The 24,500-nt window shown below is 53.5% G+C and overlaps 1 protein-coding gene across 3 annotated transcripts in view; it reads left to right on the top strand.

The window, feature by feature from the left end:
• Nucleotides 1-24,500, top strand: part of FRMD4A (FERM domain containing 4A) — a 337,218-nt gene that overhangs the window by 295,730 nt on the left and 16,988 nt on the right. For all 3 annotated transcript variants that reach the window (XM_049777757.1, XM_049777756.1, XM_049777758.1), the window contains 4 exons: nt 3,377-3,453; nt 8,645-8,783; nt 11,918-12,059; nt 21,475-21,608. In XM_049777757.1, coding sequence (XP_049633714.1) covers nt 3,377-3,453; nt 8,645-8,783; nt 11,918-12,059; nt 21,475-21,608 — 492 coding nt within the window. The remainder of the gene's footprint in view (nt 1-3,376; nt 3,454-8,644; nt 8,784-11,917; nt 12,060-21,474; nt 21,609-24,500) is intronic.

Below are 24,500 nucleotides of genomic sequence, written 5' to 3'. Positions count from 1 at the left end.
TGTCCTGCTGACGGGTCCCTTGGTCCTTCCCCTCATAAAGTTAACCACTCATTAGAGACCCGGCTGCTACGACTAATTGGCGGGTGGTGTGGACACACATAGTTGGAGGCTGGAGTCATGGGCCAGGTGCTTGGCAAACTCGCTCCTTCCCTCACTGTGTGGCCAAGGGCACTTTTCTGGCCAGGGGTGCAGTGATCAAAGAGGAGGTTCGCAGAGCCTTCGGCGTAGGGGTCCCCGAGGAATCACAGCAGAGGGGCTTTGCTTTCATGAGCGTTCATTAATAAATCCTAGATGATTGATAGGATGATTGCTTAGCTTATAATTAGTCACCGAGCCCACAGGGCTCTGGGTCCCAGCCTGCCCCCTGGCATGTGCTGGAACTTTCTGTCCCACATGTCAGGAGGTTCTGCTCATGGATGTGGAGCACAGATCAGGGCCTGATGCCTGCCCACTAGCATCTGGCGTTCTGTGAGGGGTTTTCAGGTTCCACTGTGGGAGTCCACAGAGGCCAGGCAGCCCACCTCAGTGCCCACTGCTGCCCTCCCCAACTCCCCCTGCCACCTACCTTCCTCTTGGTGAGGGACAGTCTTTGCGTCAGCACTTGGGACCTTTATCCTGTAAGACTTTCAGCTCATGATCTCAGGTTTTGCTTTTCCACTCAGCCCTGTCATCACCCTCCCAGTCTTGCATTCACAACATAGATTGGAGCACCCGACCTGGGAGCACTATCCCATGAGCACCAATGTGGGAGCATCATCCTGGGAGTACCTCCCAGAAATACCAGCCCAGGAGTTCCTTTCCTAAGAATACCAGTCCTTGGGCTGGAATGATAGTACAGCGGGTAGGGCATTTGCTTTGTATGCAAATAGCCCAAGTTCAATCCATAGCATCGTTCGTGTGTGTGTGTGTGTGTGTGTGTGTGTGTGTGTGTGTGTGTGTGTGTGTGTTGGGCTGGAATGATAGTACAGTGGGTAGGGCATTTGCTTTGTATGCAAATAGCCCAAGTTCAATCCATAGCATCGTGTGTGTGTGTGTGTGTGTGTGTGTGTGTGTGTGTGTGTGTGTGTGTGGTTGCCCCATGCATCACCAGGAGTAGTTCCTGAGCACAGAGCCAGGAGTAACCCCTAAGCACCACTGGGTGTGGCCCAAAAACCAAACCCAAAAAATACCCACCAGTGGCCTGAGCAATATCACAGTGGTAGAGCATTTCCCTTGCATGTGTCCAACCCAGGACAAACCCGGGTTCAATTCCTGGCATCCCATATGGTCCTCTGAGCCTGCCAGGAGTGATTTTTGAGCAAGAGCCAGGGGAAACCACTGAGTGCCACTGGGTGTGGACAAACAGACAAACAAACAAACAAACAAAAACATCAGTCCAGGAGCACCACTTCCAAAATCACCATTCCTGGGAGTATCATATGAAGCCCTGGGAGCTTCAAAGACCCAGCCCCTACCACCTGGTTGTGGACATCTGCCCCTCCCCAGCCTGGTTGGCCTCTAAACCAACTCAGAGCCCCATGTGGTGCCCCGCCCCTCCATCTTCAAAGGCACTGAGTGGGCTGGGGGCTGATTCTGCCCCTCCCGAAAGGCCTTTTCTGCCCACAGAGAATTGGACTTTCCTCACCCCCAAGGCCAGACTCAGGCTGAGGGCCTTGAAGACTGGTGTGGGGTGTTGCCAAGTGGTTTTTTGGAGGCTCTAAATCTTCTGCAGGCTGCTGGGAACAGAGTGGAGGAACAAGGAAAGGGGTTGCCCATCTGGCAGAGGACACGGGGATTCAGCACAGTCTCAGAGTATACAGGAGGCAGACAGTTTTGGGGGAGCTCTGACCTGCCTGCAGTTCTGGGGTTCAGAGTGAGAATCTATGTCCAGCGGGGATTCAGGAGGGGGAGACAAAAGGACTGAGAGTGTTGGAGGGATTTTTCTATCCCCTGTTCTGAGTCACCAAGACCCCACTGAGATGCACATCCTTGTGTCCCCACCATCACCCAAGGGTCACCCTGAAAGGGCATTTGGCATGGTGGTGCAGGGAGAGGCCCCTTCTCCTTGGTGACAGTGAGCCATGCATAGCAAAACTGGGGGTGCTCTCTTCCCCATGGCTCATGTGAACGCCCAAATTTTGGGGTGTTGCAGAGGGTTGTGGTGAGGGAGAAGCCCAGCCCTTCTAGAATCAGCGTTTTCCCATAAGACTGCCTGGGAGATCCCGGGAAAACTGACACCCCCTTTTTCAGAGTAGAGAACTAGTTGGGAAGAGGGTGGGGAGCCCCAGGGGTTCAACTTGCCTCTCTCCCACATCCCTGCAGTGGGGTCTGGAGCCAAGGAAGACCTGGATTCTGCTTCCCCTTCCCAGGGGCAAACCCAGCCCCTGTGGAAGGCTCTAGAAAGAGAGGCAGGCAGCACAGGGCAGCGTCAGAGTGTGAATTCCAAAGCCCGCCCCACTTGAACTTATGAGACATTTCCCAGGGCGTCACGTTAACTTTCTGGAGCTGTGGCTGTGACAGGAACACACCCCCCCTTCCCGCCCATTGCAGCCAGAGGAATGCTGGGGTGGGGGCGGGAATGCAGGGGACTCCTGGAGGCTGGTGACAGCAACATCCCTTCCTCCTCCCCATCGCCTTGCACCCCATTTTTCCTTCCCCACTCCTGCTGCAGAAGTTTGGGGGGGGGACCTACTTGCCTCTGGATTTTCTTTGTGCCACAGAAAGAAGCCAGAGGAGTGGACAGGCTTGAATTGTGGTCAAGCATTGCCTATGCAATGCCCCCCCCCCTTCAAGAGGTCAATGTATCCCCCTGCCGCCTGCTGCTAGCTGCTCCCTGGCCCCCTCAAGACACCCCCACACCACCATCCCCACCACCACCACATACCCAGGGCCAGTCAGAGATTTGCACATTAGCAGGCAGGAAGTGGAGTCCCGGGGGAGGCTGGGAATTTGACTGCTTTCCCATTTCAGCACTGGAGAGGAAGCAGGCTGGGGCTGGAGGCTGGGGCTACTGCCTGGCCCTCCCCTCCCCTCCCTTCTTCACCCTCCCTTCCTCTCCCCTCCGCCTCCCCTTGCTCCCTCCCTCTCTTTCCCTGTTCCCTCCTCGGAGGGAAAAGTCTGTCTGTCTGGGAGCATTCAACAAAGGCAAGACCCACAGGACTCCCCATAAGAAAACTACGAAGATATCCACAGCTGCACTGGCCCTTTGGAAGAGGGAGACGCTGTGGGGTGCCAGTGTGAAGGGGTTAGAGAAGGCGCCAACAGCTCCCCGACTCTCTCTCTCTGATAAGGAAAAGTGCCGACTGCAGGCTCCGTGCCTTGCCTTGCCTTGCCTTGCTGGAGAGTGAGTTCTTGGGGGTGCTGGGCCCCAGTGTGAACTGCCTTGTTTTCCGCCCAGATATTCCAATGGAGACAGCTGGAGAATCTCTATTTCCGAGAGAAGAAGTTTTCCGTGGAGGTCCATGACCCACGCCGGTAAGCTGGGGATGGGCTTGGTTCGTGTGACTGATGAATGAGCCTGTCTTTCTGTCTGTCTCTGTCTGTCTGTCCATCTGTCTGTCTATCTGCCTGTCTGTCCTCTGCTGCCTCCTGGCAGACCCTGCCTGTTTATTCTTATTTTATTCTTGGGGGCTGGCTCTGGACTTGCTGTCATTGTTTGGGCACATTTTGGCGGGCAGAGAGCAAACTTTAAACCAGGCAACTCACCAGCCGTTGAGCTATAGTTTGGAGTTTGATTCGTGGGTGTACAGAATGGAGCGAGCGATTCCATGGACTGCCCCCTCTCGCCCCCGTTTTTCTTCCACGTGTTCTGTGAGCCAATATGCACAGAGATGGCTCTGCTCACAGCCTCTGGAGTGTGATTTTGGGGAGCTGGAACATCTGGTGATAGACCCCAAGTTTCCGGGCAGGCGGCAGGCTGGACCATTTGGGGGAATTTTTGCACCAAAACTGGCCATGGGGTGACCTGTCAAGGCACCTTTGGGGGCAGAACCCCAGAGCCCAGGGAATGGGATATGTGGGAGGGTCCTCTAAAAAGGGCTGTGCCCAGTTAGTTGTCTGCTCCCCCTGAGCGCTGATTTGAGGTTGTCAGAGCTGCGGGGTGCGATGCTGGAAATACTCTGTCACGCTTAGCCCAGAGAGCCAAAATGTCCCCCATGTGGGGATGGCTCGCGTCTTCGGGGTGCTGGCCTGAGGCCCGGTCCCTTCTCTTTGTCTCTGACTTCTCGGCAACCCGGGCTGCTGAGGCAAAGTTGCCTGGAAGCTGGCGACACTTCAGAAATCACTGTGAGAGCAGGGGTAGGGGTGGGGTGGGGAAGGGGCACTGGAGAGGGGAGCCCTGGCCTTTGGAGAAGGAGAAGTCTCTCTTCGGTGTCCCCCATCAGAAGCAGGGTGGGGGCTTGCTGGAGATAACAGAAGGGGGTTCCCCGCCCCACCCCGTCATCAGCACTAAACAGCCCCTCCCTGGGCATCCTTTCCACTTAGCCTGCAGACCTGGCACTTCAAGGTTCCCCTGGCTGGCTCTCTTGGGGGAGAGCAGCAAGGATTGCTCCCGCTGAGGTCTTGGGTGCAAGGACCTCACCTCTGCAGAGAGGGGGGTCCTGAGTAGAGAGGGGAGAAGACCCAGCAGGAAGGCACCCACCCGCCTTCTCCAGGTGAATGAATGGAGGGAGATGTGAACCAACAGGGCCAGAGGGAAGTGAGGGCCTGGCCCATGAGAAGGTGCAGAAAGGGGGTGCCTCACAGAACAGAGACCTTCCAGGGCAGCCTTTTCCAAAGGGGAAGAACCCACCCCTGCTGGGTGCCGCCAGAGGCATGGGTGCCCTTGGGAGGGTACTTGTGCATCTGTGTTTGTAGAAGGTAGATTTCCAGGGCGGGCACCCAATGCTGTTCTTTCTTTCCTGGGAATCAGGAGGGGAGGAGGGGAATCTAATTTAGAGTGGCACCTTGAACAGGTCCCTGAAGAGGGTCTGTGCTCATGTGTGCAAGCGTTCATGTGTGTTCCAAGAATCATTGTATAAGAGCGTGTTTCCCTGTGTGTGAGCATATGTTCATGTGTGAGCACGTGTGTTTGCTGTGCCCATGTGTGTGCAGTGTAGGCGCATCATGCAAAGCCATGTGTTTGTGCGTGAGCACTTGTGTTCATGTGTGTGTTCTCTATAAGCACGGATCTCCGTGTGTCTGTGTGTAGGCATCTGTGTGTTCTCGCTGGCTTCCCTGCCTGTCTGCACAATGTTCCTTCAAGCTCCCAGGGTCCCACGTGATTGCCACACGGGTCTGACCCTGGCGGGCGGAAGTGATCAATCTTGATTTTTGCTGAGTTGCCCCTGCAGTGAGACTGGGGATGAAATCTGAGACCAGGAGCACAGCTGGGAAGACCAGAGGAGGAGGAGTGGGTCTGTGGTCCACCCCCCACTCCCCCCCAACAGGCCCCACTGAAACGGGCTCACACCGGCACCCTGGTGGAACCCACCAAGGGGACAGACAGCAGGCAGAGTTATGGGGGTGGCACTTACAGGGCACCGACCCTGAGCACCACAGAGTCGTCCTAAGGAGGAAGAGCTGAGCCTCCTGGTGTTGGGTGGTGAAGAAAGAGAAGTGGGGAGCGGGGAGGTCAGATCCCTGGAGGAAATTAGGAAAGAGAGAAGAGAAATTAGGAAATTAGGAAGAGAGAGAAGAGAGCAAGCTCTTTGCATGCCAGAGGCTCAGGTACTATGGATTCCAAGCACCAGGGAGTCAAGCCAGGAACAGTCGCCTAGCACTGCTGTATGTGCCCCTGACCCCCCAGACAGGCAAACAGACCCATGGGGATGCAGAGGTGAGCTCTAGAAGGGACTGACTTCTGATAGGCTGAGCTTAGGGTGGGCCATCATTGGCCACGCCTCATCGTGCCTGTCTCCTGCTGACACCTCACTGCTGTGACATGTGACACTCTGACCCCAGCTGCAGGGACAGGCTAGTACAGTCACCACTGAGGTGCTTCCTGCCTTCCTAGCTGAGTAGGGACCTTGTGTTGTCCTGGGTGAGATGGCCAAGGGGACCTGGGGGCATGTCCCCCGAGGGCCAACCATGCTGGTCCTAAGTCGGGCTTTCTGGGGGACAGATTACACTTAACCCCAACTGCAAGGGCTTTGGGGGCCAGGAAGGCAAGGAGGACCTTCCCACATCCTCGGGTCTGCAGCACCTTTGGGTGACTTCCACTGCCCTACTCCCTTCTCAAAGGGAGCACTATGAACAGCATTGTGAGCACTGAGGAGGCCCCAAGAAGGAAAACAAAATAGAAAAAAAATGCATAAGTATCTACATAACCATATCTATATGTGTGTGTACATATATTCACATATTTATGTATATTCCCAATTTATAGACGCGGCTGCTAATTGTCCTTTGAGGGGAAATTTGCCGCGAACACAGCTGCATTTTTAATGGGTGTGGGACACTGCCAGCTGCCCCCACATTTCTTCGGATTTTCACATATGGCCCAGCCTAGCCCTCCGTACAACCCTTTCTACCTTTTAATTCTAAATGCATCACCTGTCCCATCACTCAAACTCTCACTCAGAATGCCATCACTTTCCCATTCTTGCTGTCTTGTTAGTTTATTTGGAGAGCCACACCCAGTGGTGCTCAAGGCTGACTCCTTGCTCTGTACTCAGGGATAACATGTGGCCGGACTCAGGGAACCAGATGTGGGGTCCAGGAAAAATCAAATTAGCACCCTCCCCACTGTGCTCCCTCTCCTTCCTTTGCAAACTTGCTCCCCTCTCTGGGCTACATCATCTCCTCTCCATCTTAAATTTGGGTTGGCGGGGAGACCGGAGAGATAGTACAGCGGTAAGTTGTTTTCCTTACATGCGGCAGACCCAGGACGGACCGATGGACCTGGGTTCGATTCCCAGCATCCCATATGGTCCCCTGAGCCAGGAGCAAGTTCTGAGTGTAGAGCCAGGAGTAACCCCTGAGCATCACCGGATGTGACCTCAAAAACAAATAAGGGGGGGCAGGGAGTCTGTCTTCCTGAACACCTCTTTTTCTCCACTCCAACTCACTCTTCATATCTGCCTACCTTCTCAAAGGGGACTGAAATTGATGCCCATGTCTTCCAGGGAACTTGGAGTTGGCTCAGTGTTTCCCAGAGTAGCCCTGTGGCCCCTCTGTGGTGCGAGAATTATTGGGCAGGGGGCCAGATCATAGGTTCTCGGTTTACAGAAAGATAGGTTTCGTTTTTTTTGTTTTTATTTTATTATTATTATTATTATTGTCATCATTGTTGTTATTGTTATTATTGGTGCCCAGTGGTGCTAGGGGTTACTCCTGGCTGTGCACTCAAGAATCACTCCTGGCAGGCTCAAGGGGCCATATGGGAAACTGAGGATTGAACCCAGGTTGGTCGTGGGCAAGGCAAATGCCCTCCCCGCTGTGCTATTGCTCTGATCCCTGAAAGAAGATAGATTTGTACTCTGGGTGCTGAGTGATTTTTTTCCTCAAAGGAGATGCAGATAAGACGAATACCTGGGTTTGGATACCCCACATTAGAGGCCCACAGGGTGATTCCAGCCAGTGACATTAGCCGGGCACTCACTCCTGCGGCTCCCCAAGCTGCGCCGCCTGGGGAAATTATTAAGGGCATTGTTCAGGAGGTTTTCTGTCTCTCAGGTTGGTCTCCACTGGGCTGGGCGCTGATGCCCCACCTCGAACAGCCCTCCAGTGCCCTCGAATGACCCTTTACCCAGATCAGGCAGCTCCCGGCAACTCTTGACCCTGAAGTATCTGTGAACTGAAAGATTAGCTAGTTCACAAGGGTCCAGTTGTCACTGACAGAGAACAGGAGAGGGACTGCAGTGCCAGGGGTAGGGGATGGAGATGGGGGTGAAGCAACCACTTTGGGAAGGGCAGATCTCCGAGCCACTTGCCTGGGTGATCAGGCTCTGGGCGGGGCGGGGTCAGACAGTGGGGCCAAAGGAGAGGAGGTCAGAGGTGGGGTCAGAGGTGCTGAGGGTGATGGGTCAGAGGTTTGGGGACCGCTCTTTGTACATGGAATCTCTGGGCATCACCAGGAGGAGACACCAGCCTCTGGCGCAGGCCAAGTGCTTGGGTGGGGCTATGGGCAGCTGACCTAGCACTGTGGCATGGTGTGGCCTAGATCAATATGGGCAGTGGACATGCTCATGGCTGCCACACATGTGCTGTGTGTTGTGCACGCCAGTATGGAGGATCCAGGTCCCACATTTCCAGGTCCACAGCTGGTTTTGGAAGCTGGTCCTTGGCCTGTTTCTCTACCCTGGGCAGTGTCCACATGTGTGGTATATGTTCCTTTGTGTTGTTGTGTGTGTGTCTGTGGGGGGTGTTCCTTATGTGTCAGTGAACTGTGTCTTCCTGTGCATGTGTGCCTATAGGATCTGTGTTTCGGTGTGTGTCTATGAGGTGTGTGTTCCTTGCGTGTCTATAGTTGTTCCTGTGTTTCTGCGGGATGTGTATTCCTGTGGATATGTGTTCCTATGTGTTTGTGGGGGGTTGTGGATTCCTGTATGTCTGTGGGGTGTATTCCCTTGTGTGTCTGTGGAATGTGTGTTAGCGGTGGGGGATGTTTCTGTAAACACAGGAGCTTTGGGATCGGGCAGAGTGCAGTGGCCTCTTTGCCCAAGGCTGATATCCCCAACCCCTGCAGGGCCTCGGTGACCAGGAGGACCTTTGGCCACAGCGGCATTGCAGTGCACACTTGGTACGCGTGCCCGGCACTCATCAAGTCCATCTGGGCCATGGCCATCAGCCAGCACCAGTTCTACCTGGACAGGAAGCAGAGCAAGGTAAGGCCCAGGACTGGGCCCACCGCCACCACCCTGGCCACAGCTGCATCCTGGCCACATAAATGAGGTGACCTTGCCCAGTGCTCCTGCTGCCTAGCTCCAGGCTCCAAAGTTGCCTAAAGGGGTCCTCACTGTGCCCGTGAACCTGGGAAATTCCCCGGTTAAGCAGTCGGCCCTCTAGAGTGTTTAAACAGGGACACATTGTCTTCTGTCTGGGAGAAAGGGGAGCACTGGCAGCCCTCACACCACCATGGTGTGGAGGGTAATTGCCTAGCAAACCCTCCGGGCTTTTCCAGCTGCCAGCTCCCATTTTCAAAAATGCAAAACTGGAAACAGAGGAGAAAAAAGAGAGAACCACTGCCCCAGCTCGTTTGCTCTCCTCTCTCTGGGGCCCTGGGAAAGGGCCCACCCACCCTGTAGATGCGGGGGCCCCAGGTAGGTAGGTGGTGAGAACACAGAGGCTCCCCCATTCTCAGAGCTTCAACACACCTCCCAGGTACCTGGTGGGCGGAGCTGGCTGGCCACTCCCACCTCTTTGAGCTCATCCTCTGGGGTGAATTGGACAGGTTAGGGGAGTGTTTCTGCTCCCAAGGATTGGAGAAAGCCACATGGACCTGCTGGCCACACTCAGGGCATGTGGGTCCATGAGATTCACAGAAACCACCCACAGATGGGAAACTGTCTCTCTGCAGGTGTTTCTAGCTAAACTTCAGCCCCAGTTTCCAAGTCAGGCTTATGCTGCAGTGGAAGATGCTTAATTTAGCCACTGGGCTGGGGGCACGGCCCACTGGTACAACTGACACCCTAGAAATATCCAAAGGAGAAACCGGAGCTTGCATGAGACCAGGATTCTACCCCAGGCACTCAGAGAACTAAAATAATGATCCTTTTACACCAAAAAGCATTTCACACAGGACAACCAATGGCAACCACAGGGTCCCACTGCCCCATCTGTGCCTACCCAGGTCCCATTGTTGCATTCTCGAGGCATTTCCGGTAGCCCCATGTTGCGCACGGTGGCATCCATTGTCCTGGCTCATGCCCATAAAAAAAGAGGCACTCACAGGAAAGGCCCAATGGTACAGCACCATATAGCAGCTATCCAGAATACATGCCCCCTTTTGACTAATCAATCACCCACATTTCCATCTTTTCTGAGATTTCCCCCCCAATAAATAACATCCTTCCATGGCACCTGCTGTTTCTGAAAGGTTCTTTTCTGTAGGAGACCAAGGACCCTGTCTCCCACGGTGGGTTGACTCTGGGTTGAGGCCCACAAGCCTGGGGCGAAGGGCTTCCAGATATTTCTGGCCACTATGCTGACTGGAAGACTGGCGCTAGCCTCCGGCTCAATCCACCTGGGTCAGCCATGCCCTGCTCAGAAGGGCCATGACGGCGCCTGATGCTTATCAGGGACAAGTGCCGGCTGGAGGCCTGAGTCGGCAGCCAGGCCCAACCCTGGCATCCGGCATTTATCCTCGGGCCATTGTGCCATGCCGGGCATCCTCCTTCCTCTGTCCTTCCCTCCCTCTGGGACATGTGCATACTCACATACACACACAGAGTAATTGTGTGTGACTTATATGCACAGTAATTGTGTTTATACACACACACACACACATACACACACACACAATTACTATACAGACCAGTCTCCCTCTCTGTCCCTCCTTCCCTCTGGAACACTCACATGGTAATTGTGCAAATTATATTCACACATGCAGAGTAGTGAATGAAGCAGCCTCTCTCCTTCCCTTCCATCCCTCCCTCTGAGACAGAGTAATTGTATGATTTATACACACACACACACACACACAGAATATCAGTCTCCTCCTATCCCTCTCCCACTCTCCCACTGTCTGTCTCTCTTTCTCTGTCTGTGTCTCTCTCACAACACACACATACACGGTGGTTATCATACAACCCAGCCCCCCTCCCTTTGTCCATCTCTCTGTCTCTCTGTCTCTGTCTCTCTCTCTGTCTCTCTCTCTGTCTCTCTCTCTGTCTCTCTCTGTCTCTCTCTCTGTCTCTCTCTCTGTCTCTCTCTGTCTCTCTCTCTCTGTCTCTCTCTGTCTCTCTCTCTCTGTCTCTCTCTCTCTCTCTCTCTCTCTCTCCAGGGCTCTCCAGAGATCCCAAGAAATCCCCCCAACCCCCACTCTGCCACCAGCCAAGAAGGGCCTGAACAGAGACAGAGAAGCATTGGGGTTCTAGGAAGTTCAGCAGGACTGAGAGGATGTCAGACAGACTCATAGGCGAGGTCCCACCAAAAGAAGGGGCTCTATTGGCCCTGTCCCTGACATCTCTTTGTCTCACAGAACCTGCCCCATAGCCAGAAGTCTGTCTTAGCCCATGTGGACAGCAAAGGCCAGAGGAGGGAGGTTCAGGCTCAGAGGGCTTTGGGGGACAGCCAGATGTGAGCAAGGGGGGCAGCAGGTGGCCCTGTTTCATCCTTTTTTAGGGTTCTCCCTGCATGGTGGAGGGAGGATCTCACCCTCTGGTGAGGAGCACATAACTACATGACTATGAGCCTAGCCCCGACCACATGGTCCACACCTGTTGGATTCTCCATACCTGGAATATTCTCAAGCAAAGGCCAGGGGGTCCCATGGCCTTCAGTCTTGCACAGAGGGGGGTTTTCTGAGCAAGGAACTCCCTTGAAGCCCCAGGGTCCCCCAATAGTGTCTTTCCTCCACACCACCCACCAGCAGTACCCAGAGTGCCAAGCTCTTCCCCCGCTATCTCAGCCCACAGGGACACTTGGAAGAGGGGCCTAGGAATCGCATGGAGACAGAAGCTGAGGGCCTGGCACAGGCATGTACGTGCCCACACAGAAGCCAGGCATTGTGCCCAGCCCTTGGGACGTACTTGTGTGTGCCAGCTGCTGCCATCTGGGGCTTTCCTGCACCTTGAGCTGCGTGCCATCAAGGGGAGCCCCAAGCCACACACCCAAAAACTCTGGCAAAGTGGGACCCTGGGTTTCAGGAGTTGGCAGCAGAGTCTGCAGAAGAAGGGGCTCAGGGAACTGTCTCCTGCTGCCTCTGTGCCTGCAGAGAACTCAGGGTACAGAGAAGGGCCCCACCACTGACACCAGGAGGTGGATGCCCAGAACTGACCCAGCCCTCTGTCCCTTCCAGTCCAAGATCCACGCAGCGCGGAGCCTGAGCGAGATTGCCATTGACCTCACCGAGACAGGCACCTTGAAGACGTCCAAGCTGGCCAACATGGGCAGCAAAGGCAAGATTATCAGTGGCAGCAGTGGGAGCCTTCTGTCCTCGGGTGAGTGGTGGTCTACAGGTGGGGAACCACATCTCCCTGCATTCTCATGACACACCGTGGCCCTCACCCTCCTAGCACGTGGCTAGCGACATTTCTGCCATGTTCAACTGCGGCCGTGCCATGGCCCCTTGACCCATCAGTGGGATCCTCTGGCTGGTTCTAAGACCTTTTGGCACAGGACTTGAAATGGAGGACACAGAGGCTTTTCCTGTGCCTTTATGTGGGTGAACAGCCTGCAGCAGGGTGGACAGATGAGAGGGTGATTTCACTGCTCCTGAAGAATAGCTTTGAGCCCAGGGCAGTTAGCATGCAACTGGGCCTGCTCTGGGCCCCAGACCTCTGATGTTTGAAAGCCCCAGGGAGTCAGGCAGCTGCCCAGGGGAGCAAAGGGGGGCAAATGTGGGTGATGTGGACTGAATGTGGGTCACCTGCATCTCCTGTTCCTCTGGCTGAACCCTTCCAGAACCTTCGGCTGGCTGCTAGCAATGTCTACTCCTGTTCTTTCTTTCCTCCCTTTTTTCCTTCCTCTTTCCTCTTCCTCCTGCAGGGTGAGAGAGTGTCCTATTAGGACAGGGGAAAGTGACCACTTCCTATTAGGACAGGAGAGTGGCCTCCCTTGTAGGGTGGTGACTTGCACGCACCTACAGGTGACAGGTGTCTGGCCTCGGTGGCTCTCATTGTCATTACCTGGTGTGTCCATTCACCCGGGCACACAGGCCATGTCTGTCTTAGTTGTCGGGTTCGACACCTACTAGGAACGGGCCCATGAAGATCCTTCCCCATTGCTGTTTCTCTTTCCTCTGAAAGCTAGAATTTCCCAGAGAAGCAGATGCCAGAGGCACATGCACTTGATGCAAAGTCTAGGGAAGTTGCTCGACTGGTTTTTTGAGGGGGCCCTGCTGTTCTCTGAGCAGCTACACCCTGGGCACCCCATTCCCCCACTGCATGAACCACCCTTGACCCTGTGTGCCTCAGTTCTCGCCACTGCCACTGGTCTCTCTGGTAACAACCACTCTCCCAAGAGGGGGTGATGGCACCCTGAGATTTGGATGGGTCTCCCCAGTGGTGGCAAGGAGGGGCCCCTCTTCCTGTGCCTTTGGTGGTCTGTGGTCTTCTCTGAAGAAAGTTCTGGTCCTCTACTCAATCTTTAAGCCAGATTGTTGTACTGTTGGGCCATGACTGGCGCCAGCTCTTACATTTCCATACTGGCCCCTCATCCTGCTGATATGACACTTTCTCCCCCTCTTGGGGGACAGGGCGCTACAGAAGTCTTTGTCCTACTGCTGGGTGCCTTGGCTGTTTATTTTTGACTTTTATTTCCTTCGCTTTTGATGTCCAGTCCAAAAAATGCTGGGCAAGACCAATGTCTGTGATTCATGATGGCGGAAATGAATTGTTTCAGAGGAAGAATCCCTCATGTGCTGCATTTTAAGAAAATTCTGGAACTGGGCATGTGGTGCTGTGTACACGTGGCTCACCTATAGGAGGTCCTGGATGCATGTGCATGTATGTGTGTGTATGCACACACATATACTTCTTTATTCACACACACACACACACACCTGTACACATACCCTTGCAGACACTGAGCCGCCGTGGTCATCCTGGCATTAGACTTTGCAAGTGGTGGACTGTTGTGGGCATTTCAGTGCCAGTGACATCACAGTAGCGGCTTTGACATCAGAAGCATTCATGTTTGCACTCATGTTTCCCTGTTACTGAGCTACAATAAAAAAGGAAAATAAGGGCCCGGAGAGATAGCACAGCGGTATTTGCCTTGCAAGCAGCCGATCCAGGACCTAAGGTGGTTGGTTCGAATCCCGGTGTCCCATATGGTCCCCCGTGCCTGCCAGGAGCTGTTTCTGAGCAGATAGCCAGGAGTAACCCCTGAGTGCCGCCAGGTGTGGCCCAAAAACCAAAAAAAAAAAACAAAAAACAAAAAAACAAAAAAAGAAAATAAAGAGCCAGAGAGGTCTAGGAGGTAGGGCTGGCCTTACACATGGCTGACTGTCCCGTGTTCAGTTCCTGGAACTCCAGATGGTCTCACAAGTCCTGAGCATGGCCAGATATGTCAAAAATAGAAATAAAACAACATAAAAATCCAACAGCAAATTAATTTGACTAAAACTCATTAAAAAGACAGCATGCTGCAAGAAGCCAGCCAGGTGAGAGAGATCCAGAATGATCCTGCTTATAAGTGGGAGGACTTATATGAGTATGTACATGGAAACCATCCTTAACTGTAAGTCACAGAACCGCAAGTTGACTTTTAAAAGTGAAAAAATTAGGGCTGGAGCGATAGCATAGAAGTAGGGCATTTGCCTTACATGCAGTCGACATGGGACAGACCCAGATTCAATTCCCGGCACCCAAGCCTGCCAGGAGTGATTTCTTTTTTTCTTTTTTTCTTTTTTTGGTTTTTGGGCCACACACGGTAACGCTTAGGTATTACTCCTGGCTATGCGCACAGAAGTCACTCCTGGCTTGGGGGACCATATGGGACGCCAGGGGATCGAACCGCAGTCCGTCGTCCTAGGCTAGTGCTGGCAAGGCAGGCATCTTACCTCTAGCACCACCGCGCCAGCCCCGGAGTGATTTCTAAGCACAGAGCCAGGAGTAACCCCTGAGCACCACCAGGTATACCCCCCCCAAAAAAAGTGAAAAAATTAATCCAAAAATTAGAATGAGGGCCAGAGCGATAACCCCATGAGTAGGACATTTGGGTTCGATTCTAAGCATCACAGAGGGTCCCCCCCAAGCCTGCCAGAAGTGATTCCTGAGCACAGATCCAGGAGTAACTCCTGAGCACTGCCAGGTATGATGCAAAAACACAATAAAAAAAAAAAAAACACACAAAAATTAGAATGAAGGCCTGTGTCTGATTGGGTGGTCCCTGCCATCCTATCCTTCTTGTCACCCCACACCCATCTTGACCCCCATGTTTGTTGAATTAAGCCCTTTGGATGGGCTTGGATGGTGGTGGATGGCATCTAAAGGGCTTTAATGAAACAATGTCCACTCTGGCTGTGGCATGCAGAACCTCAGAATCATGCCAGATTTCTAGTCTCTTGATGTTTATGAGGTACAGCCTCTCTCTAGGGGGAGTTGGGGCAGATAAAATACCGCCCAGCTACCGGGAACTTGGTCAGAGATTCTGCTAGTTAAGGGGGGCACATGATGAATGTGGAAGTGACAGCCTGGGCTAAGGCCATGCAACAGGGCCTGACCATTTATGGAAGAAGGCGGGAGCCGCACTCCAGGTCAAGCCAGGGCTGGCATTTCTAGAAGCAGAGGTTCTCAGTGTTGGACTGATTTTTCTGTTCTGTTCTTGGTTTGGGGCCATGCTGGTGGTTCTCAGGATTCATTCCAGGGCTTATTCCTGACTCTGGGTTCATTCCTAACTCTGTGCTCAGGGCTCACTTCTGATTCTGTACTCAGAGCTCACTCCCAGCTCTGTGCTCAGGGATTACCCCTGGCCTGGTGCTCAGGAATCACTTCTAGCTCTATGCTCAGGACTAACTCTTGACTCTGTGCTCAGGAACCCTCCGCAGTGCCAGGGATCAAACCCAGGTCTCCACATTACAAGGCAGCATGTTAGCCACTATAGTATCTGGTCCTATAATTTTGGTGGGGGGGGGGGGGGTTGTCATACCCGGCAGCACTCAGTGGTTACTCCTGGCTCCACGCTCAGAAATCGTTCCTGGCAGGCACTGGGGACCATATGGGATGCCGGGATTCGAACCAATGACCTTCTGCATGCAAGGCAAACGACTTACTTTCTTGCTATCTCTCTGGTCCCTGTAATTTTTTTTTAATAACTGGATTTTCCCATGAACTGTCAAAGACTCCCCTGTACAGTGGGGGCCATTCTCCTGGATCTGGGGAGTCCCCAGGCCCACACTGCAGCCAGGATCTCATCCCTTCAGCCCACCCTACCCTACTCAAGCCCCGGATGCATTGGAGCCAGGACCCAAAGCCATTCACAGGAGGATCCTGGCCAGGCTCTGGAAAATGGAGGACCATCTCCCCAGCACCCGGCCGAGCCACCAGGGGGCTGGGGGGGGGTCTTTCCTTGCCATCACAACAAAATTTGGGGAGCAAACTAGACTCACAGAAGGAAAGGCCTAAATGTCACCAGGCCTGTGTTTCTCACTGCAGCCAAGCCACATCTGGCCTTCATGGTGGGAGCAGGCGTGGGCCAGACCTCAGTTGTCTCAGGGAGTCAGACTTTCAGGAGCCAATGTGGGGTTCTGCAACCTGAGGTAGGCACTTTCTTTGTGCCCAAGATCCATTGCCCAGCCACAAAGCTCCATCTTGAGGCCTCATTCTTCCTAGAGGGGCAGCGAAAGACAGATGCTGGTTTCTGGGCACCCCCACCCCAACCATCCGAGCAAAGGGAACGCAGTGTCTCTAAACAGGAATGGGCCGGGTGATGGGTGGGCGGCAGCTGAGTCATCCTCATTGTCATCTTCAAGTTCTGGAGAAGGTGCCAATGAAGGGGGAGGGGGTTTGAAACAATTGGAATCCACCCGCCCCCACTGGCGGCTGCACTGCCCCAGCCTCCCAACTTCCCATGGAGAGCAAACATGTTTGGCCGGGCAGATTACTCACCTCTCCACACACTGCCTCAGAGCTGACTGAAGCTTCCGTCCTTTGTTCTAGGGCTTATTAATAGCTCGGATAGCAGTAAGGCCAGCTGCCCCCCCGCGCTGTGGGGCCACTTCTGATGGGCACCTGCCTGCTGCCTGTCATCTCTCCCGGGTTCACACTATGCAGGATTAGTGCGGGATGGGCCCCTGTCACTGCCTTCCTCGTGGCTTTCCCAGCTGGGTTTGTCCTTTCTCTGACTGTACCCAGGAGGCTGGGGAGTGGAGGGTTTTGATCTTCATGCTTCACAACTCTCCCCTCATGCCTTGCAGAGGGCTGGGCCCATGGGCACTGACAGTTTGAACTGGGGTGGAGGTTTTGGGGTGAAGTACTGAAATGATTGTCCCCTTCTAGTCTCCTATTGGAAGCGGGGGAGAAGAATCATTACAAGTCCTCTATGGACTCCTGATGTAGGGGAGGAGCCAGGAATATCTGTTTTGTGTGGCTATGAAACCACAGCCTGGAGAGGCCAAAATAGGGCCAAAATCTGCATTCCTAGCCGATGTCTCCAAGCCCTTGGCTATTGGGAGCAAAGAAATAGTCAGGGGCCAGAGCGATAGCACAGTGGAGAGAGCGTTTGCCTTGCACCTGGCCAACCCAGGTTCGATCCCCAGCATCCCATATGGTGCCCTGCGCCTGCCAGGGATAATTTCTGAACACAGAACCAGGAGTAACCCCTGAGTGTTGCCTCATGGGGCCCAAAAACAAAAAGAAAGGAAAAGGAATCAGCAGAGGGTGTTAGAGAAACATGTAGTTTCCAGGTTGATGTTCACACTGGCCAAAATGGCCACTGTACATGGCATCTCTCCTCTTCATACCAGCATCTTGATGTGGCTGCAAACGGCAGAAACTTGGGGCCTCAAGCAGCCCCTAATTAGAGCCTGAAGAAGTCCCCATGTGACAGCAGAAGTGGGGTGCCAGGAGTTAGTTGCAATCAATGGTGCTGAGTCAGTTTTCTATTTTGTGAGCTTTTGGGGGGGTGATAATTTGCTGTGCTCAAGGATCACTCCTGGCCATGATTAGGGGACCACTGGTGCTGGACTCAAGGTTGGGTCGGTGCTTTCAGGGACTTGAGTGTCCTGACCCCTGTTGTTCTTTCTCTCTCTCTCTCTCTCTCTCTCTCTCTCTCTCTCTCTCTCTCTCTCTCTCTCTCTCTCTCTGTCTCTCTCTCTCTGTCTCTCTCTCTCTGTCTCTGTCTCTCTCTCTCTGTCTCTCTCTCTTCTCCTCTCCTAGCCTCTCTTCTCCTCCTCTCTCCCTCCCTCGCAGCTCAAAGGCATTTGTGCAAACCCAGAGGTTGAAGACAGAAGCAGTAGTTGAGGCTCCACTTAGGGTTTAGGGAGTGCCAGGGATGGACCCCAGTGCCAGCTTTGCGACTCAGCCCCACATGAGCCTCATAGCCAAGTGGGAATGAGCCATTTTCTCTCTTCTCACTGCTATTAAGAGATTGAAGGGACGGGGCGAAGAGATAGCATGGAGGTAGGGCGTTTGCCTTGCATGGAGAAGGACGGTGGTTCAAATCCCAGTATCCCATATGGTCCCTGAGCCTGCCAGGAGCGATTTCTGAGCGTAGAGCCAGGAGTAAACCCCTGAGCGCTGCAGGGTGTGACCCAAAAAAACAAACTAAAACAAAAACACAAAAAAAGAGATTGAAGGGAAATGCTACCCAGGGGTCTAGGCGCAAGAGGCCCACATCAGCTCAACCTCCACCAGCTTCTTCCTGTGAAGGGATCTCCAGGGTCAAGGGGTGCACTAGGAGCCCAGGAGACAGCTCAGGGGCTGAGCATAGGCGAGAGGCCCTGGGTTGAATCCCCAGGGTCAGAGCCCCAGTGCTACATGGACTGAGGCAGACATCACCCTGGGTGATTCTAGGAGCAGCCCAAAACTTAGAGATGAAATAAATGGGACCATGCCAGCTGGCCAGCAGGGCAGCTGCCACCCAGCCCAACTTCTGAGGGCAAGTTCATCAAGATAGTTACGGAAGGGGCCGGAGTGGTGGCGTGAAGCAGTAAGGTGTCTGCCTTGCCAGCACTCGCTGAGGTTTGCTCCCCCAGCGTCCCATATGGTCCCCCAAGCCAAGAGCAGTTTCTGAGTGTATAGCCAGGCGTAACCCCTGAGCATCACTGGGTGTGGCCCAAAAATCAAACAACAACAACAAAAAAAGATAGTTACTGGAGAAGAACAATTGAGCCAGGGTGGATGCGGCCTGGGCCTGTGACTCCAGACCAAAGCCTGACCAGTCCCATAACCAGGCACTACACCATCCTCACAGGATGGGCTTTGCCTCTGGAGTTTTCTCTGGTGACTCTGCATTTAGATGGCATCCATCCATCAGCCTTAGTCCATCCGTCACATTTTCCCACAGAGAGCTTAGTCAGGGGTGAAAGGGAAAAGTGGAGAATGTTCCTGGAACAGGGAAACCCTCTTGGGCCTGCGCGTCTCCAGCCTGCCTTGGAAGCCTCAGGCCCCACTTCCGTCCAGGAGGCCTTTGCCTTCCTCTGTTCTCAGTCTGAAGCAGAGCTGGAAAAAAAAAAAGTCTCAGCAAATGTCTCGGTGTGTGGTGCTGAAGCCTAAGAGAAGCAGAGCATGATTCTACAGGGTTGTCCAGGAGCCCATGAGCTGGGGGTTCCCTGGGTGTGGGTACAGTGGAGGAAGACAGGTGTGAGATTAGGGCATGAGAGGAACATCTGGAAACTGCCTCTACAGGGACCCTAACCAAGCGCTGCAGGAAACACCACTAGATTAAGTCTCGAAGGACCTGAAGGGAGGGTGCCTTGCGTATCGAGTTTAGAAATCTCCCGGTGAATGCAGGGTGAAGAGCTGAAAGAATGCCGAATGCTCAGAAGACTGGGCCCATAAAACAAAAAACGGGGCCAAGAGATAGCACAATGAGGACTTGCATATGGCCAACATGGGTTCGATACCAGCAACCCACTGGGTCCCCCGAACACTGCCAGTAATGACCCCTGAAAGCAGAGTCAGGAGTAGCTCTTGAGCACCTCCAGGTGTGGCCCCAAAACAAACAACACACACACACAACTGACAGGGTCAGAAAGATAGCACGATAGCACAGTGGATGTTGTGCTTGCCTTGCAGGTGGCTGACCCAATTTCAATCCCCAGCATCCCATATGGTCCCCTGAGCCTGCCAGGAGTAATTTCTGAGCACAGAGCCAGAAATAACCCCTGAGCACTTCCGGGTATGACCCCCAAACAAAAACAAAAAAGTTAAAACTGACACATCCAAGTCAGACAGCGGGGAAGGGACTTGTGGTCAGCAAGGAAGTTCCAGAAGCAACATGAGCTAGTCAGTAAGTAAACTGACTTCCGGTCCCAAAGAACCCACTAGGATTGTGGGTGTTGATTCTGGGCCCCCAAAGCTTTGCCCATGAGCTGTACTTGACTCAGAACAAGGGCTGAGAGTCACCTGCCCTGGCAGCCTGGGCGTGGTCTGAGATGGAGTCTTATTCAGGGGCCCATAGCATGTACCTCACCTGATGCATTTGTTTCTGTACCTGTGGGTCACCCATATCTCCAGGACACTGACTTCTTCAGGACCTGCCTTCCACACTTGGAAGCTCTTCCTCACCTTGTGCTGCTTTGCTTTGCCTTCAGCTCAAACCCATCACCCTCCTTCACTGGAATGCGCTCAAATGCATCACCTAGGAAGGGAGCCCCTCGGTGCTCCTCCCCACATCCCCAAATCCTGCTAGAATTTCATGGCTGGATTGCAGCCCTCTGGTTTATTGCTCAGAGAAATGACAGCTTTATGACACCAGCCTTCCCACGGCGTGACCACAGTGCCAGGCTCCGTTCGGCGAGGATTTTCATTCCCCCCATTAGACTCTTAAAATTTTCACTGTCGAGAATTTTAAGCAATGTCTCTGCTTCGATGCATCCCGGGGTACATGGCATTGGCCGGACATTCTTCTGGGCTCTGGGAACACGGCCTAACAGCACCTGCTCGTTCCAAGCGTGTCACTCCCTGGGCTGGGAAAGCAAAGCAGGGACAAGCTGGGTCTCTTCCAGGAAGCCTGGTTCTGGCCAGAAAGGGGGAGCCCCGGAGCAATGGGGCCAGGCTGCAGAGTCCAAACAGTGCAGCTGCCTATAATAACTCTTTGCATCTAACCTGCCCGTGGGGCCTTGGAGCGAGCTGCCCCTTTGGTTGGGTTCCTAGTTTGCGTCTCACTGAGCCGTCTTAGCCAGCAGTCAGCTGCTGCTGGGATTGTGGTGTGGATAATTCCAGGCTGCGGGGGAAACAGGCCTCCTTTGGAAGGGGGAGAATTGGCTTGGATACAGATAAACTATCTTGTAAAAATACCAGGAGCTGAAGAGAGAGAGAGTACAGTGGGTAAGGCACTTACTTACCTTGCACACAGCCAACACAGGATCGATCCCTAGCACCATATGGGGGGCCTGCCAGGAGTGATCCCTGAGCACTACTGGGTATGACCCCCAAAAGTAAAAATAAATAGAAAAAATTTTAAGTAGATGTGCTTTGGTTTTTAGTTTATTGGGGCTTGGGGGCCAAGTGAGCCTGCAGCTGTGTTACAGACAGACAAATAGATTCTTCTGTCTCTGGGCCTGAACCACCAGCCTGTCCTTCCACCCCACAACATACCATCCCTGGTGCCAGTACTGGGCAACTGCTCAGTTTCCCCCAAGTTCTGGGTCCTTCCCACTCTTGCCCAATTATGGCCATGTGCATCGACCCTCACTGGTGCAGGCTGGTGCCCAGATCTAGCCCTAGTGACCCTACTGTCTGCCCACAGGCTCTCAGGAATCCGACAGCTCCCAGTCGGCCAAGAAGGACCTTCTGGCGGCCCTGAGGTCCCGGCAGGAAGCGCTGGAGGAGACGTTGCGGCAGCGGCTGGATGAGCTCAAGAAGCTTTGCCTGAGGGAGGCGGTAAGTAGGCAGTGGTGTGTGTGTGTGTGTGTGTGTGTGTGTGTGTGTGTGTGTGTGTGTGTCTGTGTGTGTGTCTGTGTGTCTGTGTGTGTGTCTGTGTGTGTGTGTGTCTGTGTGTGTCACGCGCATGCTTGCAGCAGGCGTGGGCCTTGTGGCTATTCAGGCATATGGGACGTGGGGTGCAGCCCTGTGGCCATGGCCTTTGCTAGTGGCACTTCATCACAAGAGCAGAGAGCAAGGGGGACAGACTAGTAGATGGGTCCCTTTTAGAATGGAAGTCAGGGTGGCCCTGAAACACCTAGATGAAGTCACCAGTGTATAGGGACTTTCAGCATCCACCAAGGGGACCCCACTGGAGGCTCAGGGCCAACAACTGCTACTCTCCTGCAAAACCTGCCAGCCTGTCATGGTGGTCCCGTTGTCTTGGGGGAGCCAAATGTCATTCCCAGAGATGACACTAGGAATGACTGAGGGTTGCTCCAAGGGACTCCCAAGGAGGCTGACATTTCCCCGGTACACCGTCGTCCAGTGAGGCTCAGGTTCTTTTAATGAAATCTTGGGGTGGGTCTCTGCGCCATGTCTTGGGGTTCAAACATATTCAAGGTCTTTTTATACTACGGTGATGGCGGGTCTGAAAGTTTGATTTTCATTTTCACACCACACTCTTCTGTGTGTCCTTAGACTTGGCCAGCGGGAGTGCTCCCTCCCACAGCTTAGAGATTTTTTTTTTTTTTTGGTTTTTGGGCCACACCCAGTGGTGCTCCTGGCAGGCACGGGGGACGATATGGGACGCCGGGACGCCGGGATTCGAACCAACCACCTTAGGTCCTGGATGGGCTGCTTGCAAGGCAAACACTGCTGTGCCATCTCTCCGGCCCCAGCTTAGAGACTTGGGGTCCAGGGCTGCCTCCCCTCCCCCAGTAGCTCATGTGACAGTCCCCCTTGGCTTAATTAGGCTCTGGATTGAGTTAAACCCCCCTGCCTGCAGGCCCTCCAAGTTAATACAGCCCCATTGGCCAGGAGGGCCTGTGCTGGGAAACTGTTGCTATTCACCAGTTCCGCAGCAAGAATCTGCTGGAAGGATTGCAAGAAACGAGGGTGGGTGAGGGTGAGGGCGCCTGCATTTAATAATTTGTGAGCAGCCTTGTTTGCTTTCAATCAGGGGAAATCCTGTAGCCCCACAGCAAACAGGTCCCCAGAAAATTGGAGAAACATGCTGAGCGAGGAAGCCTGTGTGGCTGAGAGCTTGCCGCCCTCTTGCGAGGAAAGCAGAATGTGGGCGAGTACATGTATGTACGCACATGTGTGTGCAGCAAGGTGTGTGATATGAGGAATAGTCATAAGAATTTCAGGAGAGTGGGGCAGAAAGATAGCAGGGAGGCGGGGCATTTGCCTTGCATCAGAAGGTGGGTGGTTCGAATCCTGGCATCCCATATGGTCCCCTGAGTCTACCAGAAGTGATTTCTGAGCATAGAGTCACAAGTAACCCCTGAGCGCTGCTGGGTGTGACCCAAAAACCAAAAAAAGGAGAGCCCCAGACCCCCAAATCCCCAGTATGGGCTGTTATTCCTTGCCAGGTACTCTGCTTCCACAGAAACTCGATTCACTGTGGAGAATCAGGCACAAAGGGAAGGAAATAAGAAACCTCTATTCTTTTTTCCCCCCAAAAAAGTTCTTTGTTTTCAAGACTGAGTGATAGCACAGAGGGAGGGCATTTGCCGTGCAGGTGGCTGACCCAAGTTCCATCCACAGCATCACAGAGGAACGGTTCCCTGAGCACCACCAGGAATGGTTCCAGCACACAGAGCCAGGAGTAAATCCTGAGCACTGCCGGGTGTGCCCGTCACCCCACCCCCACCCCCGCAGATGAGTTCTTTGTTTCCAAACCAGCACCCTTGAATTATCCATCAAATCATTCTGACACCTTTGCCCCCCCCCCCATTTTCGGCATTTTGAGGGCAATAATGTTCCTGAAGTAAGGAATGCTCTGGGGTATGGATAAAAAGCACGTCCCAAGACGTGCGCCCACAGAGGAAATAAAGGGGGCGGAAATGGCGATGAGGTCATGGTTGTGGTCACAGTCACATTTGCTGTCATCCTGAGCTCAGGAGTCAGAATCCTGGGGCTTGGCTTGTTTCCAAAGCTCTGACCCCAAGAGTAGCGGTAGGGGCTCTGCAATGAATAAAGCATTGCCCCAGTTACAAACACATGTTCGCCAGTCCCAGGACATGCACACTTACACTCGTACATACACTGACACACACTCAGATTCACAAATTTACACAATCACAAACACACTCATAATCGTACAAACACTCACATATTGGACATTTGCATTCACAAACACATTCACAAATAACACCAGCCACTCAGACCTAGCCTCCAGCACCAACCCCACAGTAGGTGATAAATATTCCAAGCAGGCTGCAGGCCCTGCCCTCATAGCCCTAGCAGGGCTCAGATTGCGCCAGAAAGGCCCACATGGCCTTGGTGCCAATCAGTGCCCAGTCAGCTACCAGGTCGAATCCCACTGTTTCAGCCAGGCTGTGGTCTTTGTGCATGGAATCTTCTTCTCCAGCCATAGCTGTGAGCTGTGGAGCTCCCCACCACTTATCCAGGGGTTCTTCCCTCAAATGCCAAGTGTGCGATGCTCGGTGCCTCTCCTGCACTTCTCTATCAGAGCCTCTGACACTGGGAAACTAGACTGGAAGACATTACCCTGATTCTTTATTATTATGGTCATGATAATGATGATGAGGAGGAGGATTTGGGGTTTGGGCCACACCCAGTGGTGTTCAGGGATCACTTTTAAAAGAGGTGAGAGGACATATATGGGGTTCGAACTCAGAGCAAATGCCTTCCTGGCTGTCCTCTCACTCAAGCCCCTGGGAG

The sequence above is a fragment of the Suncus etruscus genome, chromosome 7 (assembly GCF_024139225.1).
Source record: "Suncus etruscus isolate mSunEtr1 chromosome 7, mSunEtr1.pri.cur, whole genome shotgun sequence".
Lineage (NCBI taxonomy): Eukaryota > Metazoa > Chordata > Mammalia > Eulipotyphla > Soricidae > Suncus > Suncus etruscus.
This window is presented reverse-complemented; position numbering and strand designations above follow the sequence as displayed.